At 36.9% G+C, this 8,336-nt stretch overlaps 1 protein-coding gene across 1 annotated transcript; it reads right to left on the reverse strand.

The window, feature by feature from the left end:
* Positions 1-2,907: 2,907 nt before the first annotated feature.
* Positions 2,908-6,130, reverse strand: LOC149564759 (protein RGF1 INDUCIBLE TRANSCRIPTION FACTOR 1-like). The gene is made up of 5 exons (XM_089818355.1): positions 5,953-6,130; positions 5,528-5,722; positions 5,179-5,253; positions 4,754-4,894; positions 2,908-3,608 (listed from the first exon to the last, which is right to left on the reverse strand). Exons 1-5 carry the CDS (start codon positions 5,953-5,955, stop codon positions 3,264-3,266), a joined length of 759 nt encoding a protein of 252 aa, XP_089674481.1. The 5' UTR covers positions 5,956-6,130; the 3' UTR covers positions 2,908-3,263.
* Between the last annotated feature and the right edge of the window lie 2,206 nt (positions 6,131-8,336).

Raw genomic sequence — 8,336 nt, forward strand, 5'->3', positions numbered from 1 at the left:
TATCCAAGTAATATCACAATTATCAACCTTATTAAACTTTAACCATACGAGCAATACAATCAAAAACCACAACAAGATACTCATACACAATAACACAAGATATGTTAACTAGGGAAACCCTTCATCAGAGGGAAAACCCCGACGAGGATGGTACCCACAAGATGATGTACTAATACAAATGTTCCTTGTTAGAGGATGACCCTATTAGGAGTTGTGCCAACCCTCTTAGAAGTTGTGGAAGACAGGTGGACCCACTACCCAAATAGCTTCAAGGGCAAGACCAATGAACCCACTGTCCAAATGATCTTTGTATTATTCCTTGTAGAATAATATAAATGAAATGTACTTCCTTCCTCTTCCTTTGTCCTATCAAACGAACCTCTACTCCTGATCTTGTAACCAGATCACAGAACTTGCATCCAATAATCGCTTTGATCGCTTACATGCATTTACCAAATGCTTTGCTCCTTTTCACACTTCGCACTTTAGTTTATCACACAATTTACAATCAAGGAAAACATCTTTCCTTTATACCATATCTTCAAAATAATTCCTTGAGTCGGCCTTTAGGCTTTCCCAATTAATTATAATAAGATAATTAATTAATTTCAATTATGATAGTATTGTTGACTGACAGTCTATACAAAATTTCACACGTGTGATACTAAGGCTTGCGCACTCACTGACGTCATCAATAGACTATCCTCTGTCACTTCCTAGTTGAACATCTTCTCATTGCATCTCAAATGTAAGATAACAAACAAACATCGAGAACTACTTTCCCAATACTCTGTCTCTGAATTGCTCTCTATAAATTAGGTACAACTTCCATACATCTTCGACTTAGACTTTGTGCACTTCACCACATCACCAGGACATAGTGTAGAACATGTCCATGACTTAACATCACCAGATAATCACAATATTGTTCGTACCATTAAGATCTTTGTCTGCTACTCAAGACCAATCTTTATAGAAACCATACTATGTTGACATTAGTAGCAAACATAGTTATGAATGCAACATGTCAATACTCTCCAATGCTTAGGATACTCCCCCAAAGTAGTATCATCAACATTCATGCTAAGAATTTTTTGGCATAGTTGTTTGTTATGGCACAAACTCCTATGCAAACTATTTGTTGCCGCCATAATCATGAATTTATGATTATAAGAGATAAGTATGGAGTCATATTTTGAATCCCTATGCAATACATGTAACCAATCAGATTAAGGGAACATTAGGTGGCAATAAGGATCAATCACAACCATTGATTCTAACCTGATCCATCTCCACCTAGGTTTATTTAAGAAAGTCAAACCCTAAGGAGTTTATCATTATGAGAGGAGACAAATGCTAAGTGTTGAAAGAGCATTCATGGTGACTACGATACTTATGATAGAGTTATGCAAAGTAGAATCAGTCTAAGAGAAACAAAGACAAGCAGTAAGAGGATTATAAAGGATAGATCTAATCAAAAGGATTAGGATTCAATCAATAAAGAGGAGATCTAATATCAAGCAGAAAGGTGCTAATCGAAGTTTAGGTGTTGAATCATTCTAACAGGTGATGTAGAGTAAATCTTTTAACCAAGTAGTCCTAACAGGCTATTGTAAATCTTTTAACTGAGTGCTTGCTTAATTATGAATTGAAATCCTTTACCAATGTGAGACCTAATAGCCTTTGTAAGCCTTTAATAGGGCAAACCACTCATAGGGTAGATCATAGCTTATGACCAAATATTTTGTAGCTATAATTGGCTCCACTTTACAACTGCGGTCGTGAAGATTTGTGCGTCATCGCCACCTCAATTTAACCTTCTCATTGGAGGGTTTTTGGGTAGCCAATTTATTGTGTTATGTGTTATTTTCTTTATGATATGGATGTGATGCATGTGAAGTTATTTCAATTTACATGTTAAGTTATGAGATCAATGTTGGCGATATGTTTTGGAGGCAAAAGTTTTAAGTGTTGATTCTCCTCGCACCCCCCTGCCCTCTCAGAACTTACTTTCCCATTGTTATTTCCAATACATCGTACCTTTAAAAATAGGCACAATGATCAGCCTGACATGCAATAAACCCTATACATATCATGAAGGAACCAAACATCTAATAGTTCTAATTCAATATGAAGACCACTAACAAGAGTTAAAACAACTCTGAGAGTATTTAAACATACAACAAGTGAAATTTATTTTATCATAATCTATACTAGATTTACAAAAAAACCCTTGGCCACCAACCAAGCTTTATGTATCTCTAAGTTATCATTTAATTCATTTTTTTAGCTTGAAAACCCACTTGTTTCTAATATCTTTTGTTCCAGTAGGTAATGGGAAAAGCTCCCCTTTTGTTCCAGTAGGTAATGGGAAAAGCTCCCATGTCCAACATGTACCCCTTTTACCTTCTACATAACCAAGAAAAATTCCTTTTGTGGACATCTTGTACAACTTATATATACTCTCTTTACGAATATGTTCATAAGCATCATAACCTAAAATTTATGTAGAAAATCCTACTAAAAATGTACTAGTAAAAAAATAGGGGCAAATGTCTCAATTTTATTTGTCAAAAATTCATAAGAATGTTCGAAACATACGAACAATTGTGACTTCGAGTTGCACATAACAACCGAATTGTAGAGTCCAAACTATACACCACTTACTGAATTTAGTACGTATGACTCGTAATGATTCAACCTCATTTGATAACTCAACCCCAACTAGGTGTTATCTATAATAACTTCACATTCCAACAATATTTAAATAGAATAACTCAATCTTTATATTTATTTACACCATGTTTAAATAAATAAAGAAACTAATCATATTTAGCAAAAATAAATTGGAGGACCAAATTATTTAATCAAAACAATCAACCAAGGCAAAATGAAGACATAAAATCATAATCAATATAATCGTAAATATTAACCTGCTCAAAATTGGTACATCTTTTTAATACTCAACAAACATCTTTTTTCAATCCATATACCAAGGTTACCATATTCAACATCAGTAGTACAACTAACCTATATCCCTAGTGGAATTTTATCTACCTCCTGGAAGAGGGATCCCTCTTCCCATTTTATACCCTAATAAATTACAATCATTACATCCAAAATTGCAAGACCTGGGAATCAGTCTTGCTGAGACTTCCTTGTAGAAAGAAGTAGAAGAACCAAGGAATTCACGCCTACATCTAAAGAGCCTCCATGTATGAATAAAAATAAATATAACAAATATATGAGAGAATGGGAATGACTCAATAGAATGGAGATCTGTGAGGGGTGCTTTTTCTTCTATTAAGAGATTCTGCATTCATTGCTGCCTCACAAACTCCAATGGCACTCCTCTTCTTCTTCACAAACTCAGTTGTAGCGGTGCAACCAAACATTCGATACTCCATTTCCTCACTCTCACTGGACCCAGATGATGTGCGCAGAAATGTATTATCCAATGTTGAATTCGGTGTCATCAATCCATCCTCCTCCTCCCTCAATGCACACACACCATCAGAGTGAGCAAACACAAAATCTGAGAGAGCTAAATACTCACACTCGTGTAAGTACTTGCTCAGATCTTTGCAGTTGTTAACTATGTAATCCACCTGCAAATCAAATTTCAAGGAAAATCTGGAACCCATCAGTACAGATAAACTCACCATAGATCCAGCCTTATCTAACCAATTACCCAATTCAAAATGCCCATTAAAAATAGTAGAAAACAGAGCAATTTATCCAACTCAAAATGTTCAAACAATAGACCAGATTCATTAAGTGAACAGAACACTAACACTGTAGCAAGGTATAAGAAATTATTAGAATAAATCACTTTATATTTAATAAATTCTTAAGAGGCACTTTCTTCACTACGTCAAATTATAATATTTCTATGGTGATTCAACAAAGTTATTTTTTTAGTGAGACTCGTTAATTATTTATTCTCATGAGATGGGTTTTTGTGACCTACTCATGATGTGAACTACCGACTCATAAATTATGAATTTGACCCAGTCAAACTTATTAACTATTGTTATCGTGCATTTCTTTGAAGTAGTTCAGTATGAACTACTGCTTATAAATTGGAATCTATAAATTTGAAAAAAAAACTCAGAAACTTAATTTTTGGTAACAATGTCATACTCGAACCAAGCTGAGCTTGAATTATTCAGGACAATCTCTTTTAGCATGTGTAGAGTTTCATAACTGGCAGTTCAGTCAAGACAGACCAAACAAAGCATGTTAGCAGCCCTTCAAAATGTCAAACATAATGCATCCCCACAAGCGTGATCCATGCAGCTTTGATGGCTGCCATTATTAAAGACTGTAAGTTGCGTCAGTAATTTTGTCAGTCTCTGTTTAACGGTGCTGCCAGGATGAAACTTTGCACAATCTAAGGGGTCAGTTGTCCTTTTTAACCGTTGATAAACTATTTTAATATACATGTTTTTTCCTCTAAAAATTCGGACAATTAAGAAGATGGTTGATTTCTAAGAAATGTTTATGTGCAAATGGCAGATTATAAAATACCCGTTAATAAGAAAACTCAAGACAATTACTAAAAGCTATCATGTCCCAGCTGTAAAAAGGTTTGAAAATCAAAACAACACGCTGAATTCAAAAAATGAATAGTATGTTACTATTTCACAAAATACAAACGGTTTTAATTAATCATTAGGCTAAATGGGTAACACCAGTTACATCACAGTTATACTAATTTTTTTATTTGAATGAACATAGAATAGCCTCTCACCTTACAACCAAGTGAGCAGAAGAGATAGGGCTCCTGCAAGCTCCTTTCACATGTGCTGCAGATATTACCAGATCCCTTGAAAGGCCTTGACTGGGGCCTTTGATTCAAGAAGATTACTTTTGCACTGTTAGTAGTGTAGGCCTACAAACAGCAAACAAAACACCATTAAACCAAACACCCTATTTTTTCACCTGAAATAACAACCATGAATTCAAACACCCAAAAAACCAATTTTGCATTCCTGTCTGCAATAACAACCATGAATTCGAACACCCAAAATATATTTTGCAATCATGTCTGCAATAACAACCACGAATTCAAACACCCAAAATGAATATGTGCAATCGAGCCTACAATAGAAAGGCCAGATCTTAAGTAATTGATGAGAGGGTATTGGCCCTCTCATAATTTGGTCTGACTTGTACCTGAACATATGAGCAATCCATCAGTTTCTCCATGTCATCCAGCCTAATTACATCATGGTACACATATCTCCTTATCTGCACAAAGAATTCCCCACCTCAATAATGTTAGGAAAACATTCCTTGCTTGAATTATTTGCTTTCATACAACCAGCAATCAAGAAACAAACAATGTTGTCAAATTATTCATTTTCAAACTAAAAAGCCTAAACAGCAACCTTCAAACAACTAAATACCCCGTGAATAGGAAATTTTATTAAGTAAAACATTTTGTAGAACAAAAACTCCTGAATCTGTGGGGGAAAAAAAGGCCAAATTAGTTCTGAAAATAGATCAGAGCTAAGATAATTGCCTGAAGAAGGCGGTGAGTGCGGTGTACACAGAGACAATGTGGACATATACTTCTTAGACAATCCAAACAAAATATGTTCTTCTCATTCTTCTTAGCACTTTCATGATTTGGGCATCCCACAAAGAATTTTTCAGTCAGCAAGCAATCCAGCCAAGCTGGTTTCTCAGACTCTGTTCCACAAATCGCATATCCCACCTGTAAAGATTAAAATAAAGGCTTGAGTAAAATTCACCGAATTTCAGCTACTCTGTTTCCATTTTTTAAGACAATTGAACACCTAAGATGGTATTAAGCGTGGAAAAACAAGAGTCTTTAGATCCATAAAAAGCAAAAACAAAACCGAAAAAAGAGGCATAGAATTGCAATTGAAAGACGGCCTAACTGATGGAGTGAATTCTAGCAATGCATTGACTGAACTCACTCACCATGTTAACCTGTTGTTGATGGGCAACCACTGAAACTTGTGTGAATTCTTATGCTAATAATGGCCGTTGCTGAAATTCAACATAAACGGCAGTGTTGGTTCATTTATTCATCTTCCATGCATTCAGTGAAGGGCATAGATATACTACACCCACCCAATGGATGGATATACATGAGCGGAGAATCGGGCAAGAGAGAGAAAGGTTTAAGACGATTAGGGTAAAGGAGGAAATTAGGGTTCCTTTCATCATCTTTTGTCTTTATGTTGCATAGAATCACATCTCCCTCTCGGTACCCTAATCCTAAACATTTTAAAAACTTCAGACACCAACCATTTGACATTAGATATTGGTGCTTTGGATTAGACATATTGCATCTCCATACACGTATCTCTAGAGTAGAGTGTGTTTACGTTTGTGTTATGTAGAGGGACACATCTCTACAGTCTTTTGTGAGTGGCGGGGGCTACACGGGTACACTCAATATGTAATCCATGTGACCTAAAATCATGCTGATATGGACCAAGTTCCTAAAATTTGGAAGTATTCATGGAAAAAGTTAGAGAGTGGGTGGCTACATGGTGTAAAATTTGTAGGCCAAAGGGGATCTTTCTAGTTATGGAGTGGGAGAGGAACAATTTGGAGATTCAATGTTCCATTCCTTTGAGGTGGTAGGTTTGATTACAAGGCTTGTGTACTTTTGTTTGATAACGTGTTTTGGGTTATATAGTATTGTTTTTAGTATGGAGCTTATGTGAATGTTTTGTTGTGTTAAGTGATAATAGAAGTTGTTCTTGGTATTGGGATTGAAGTCTCAGTGTTTGTGTTATATATGTCTATGTTTTATTAGAGTTTTTAATAGAAGTATACTATTTATAGAAACATATAAGGATAAGTAGGAGATGATTTCCACAGCTAGTCAAATTGTGATGTGAATATCAGGATTTTAACTGTGTGATTTTGAGTCAAACTCGATGACCCAAGTTTCATGAGTAGTGATTCAACATGAATCCATCTCTCATGAGAATAAATGGAACACTTAGCACTCATTGGATCTAGGTGATGCTCACAGGGGTGAAGCACCGGGACTTCCCGGGAGGTCACCCATCCCAGTACTACTCCAGCCTGAGCGCGCTTAACTACGGAGTTTCCTCCACAGTTAAACCCAAAGCTTGCAACCCCATTTGCAAAACCTTCACCAAGTGTTGTGCCTTATGAACCATTCATTAGAAAGCCCCTTAAGCTCATCAATTGATAAGTAGGAGATGATTTCCACAGCTAGTCAAATTGTGATGTGAATATCAGGATTTTAACTGTGTGATTTTGAGTCAAACTCGATGACCCAAGTTTCATGAGTAGTGATTCAACATGAATCCATCTCTCATGAGAATAAATGGAACACTTAGCACTCATTGGATCTAGGTGATGCTCACAGGGGTGAAGCACCGGGACTTCCCGGGAGGTCACCCATCCCAGTACTACTCCAGCCTGAGCGCGCTTAACTACGGAGTTTCCTCCACAGTTAAACCCAAAGCTTGCAACCCCATTTGCAAAACCTTCACCAAGTGTTGTGCCTTATGAACCATTCATTAGAAAGCCCCTTAAGCTCATCAATTGATAAGTAGGAGATGATTTCCACAGCTAGTCAAATTGTGATGTGAATATCAGGATTTTAACTGTGTGATTTTGAGTCAAACTCGATGACCCAAGTTTCATGAGTAGTGATTCAACATGAATCCATCTCTCATGAGAATAAATGGAACACTTAGCACTCATTGGATCTAGGTGATGCTCACAGGGGTGAAGCACCGGGACTTCCCGGGAGGTCACCCATCCCAGTACTACTCCAGCCTGAGCGCGCTTAACTACGGAGTTTCCTCCACAGTTAAACCCAAAGCTTGCAACCCCATTTGCAAAACCTTCACCAAGTGTTGTGCCTTATGAACCATTCATTAGAAAGCCCCTTAAGCTCATCAATTGATAAGTAGGAGATGATTTCCACAGCTAGTTAAGCGCGCTCAGGCTGGAGTAGTACTGGGATGGGTGACCTCCCGGGAAGTCCCGGTGCTTCACCCCTGTGAGCATCACCTAGATCCAATGAGTGCTAAGTGTTCCATTTATTCTCATGAGAGATGGATTCATGTTGAATCACTACTCATGAAACTTGGGTCATCGAGTTTGACTCAAAATCACACAGTTAAAATCCTGATATTCACATCACAATTTGACTAGCTGTGGAAATCATCTCCTACTTATCAATTGATGAGCTTAAGGGGCTTTCTAATGAATGGTTCATAAGGCACAACACTTGGTGAAGGTTTTGCAAATGGGGTTGCAAGCTTTGGGTTTAACTGTGGAGGAAACTCCGTAGTTAAGCGCGCTCAGGC

Source organism: Cupressus sempervirens, chromosome 3 (genome assembly GCF_028749045.1).
Source record: "Cupressus sempervirens isolate cs-2001-9-10 chromosome 3, ASM2874904v1, whole genome shotgun sequence".
Classification (NCBI taxonomy): Eukaryota; Viridiplantae; Streptophyta; class Pinopsida; order Cupressales; family Cupressaceae; genus Cupressus; species Cupressus sempervirens.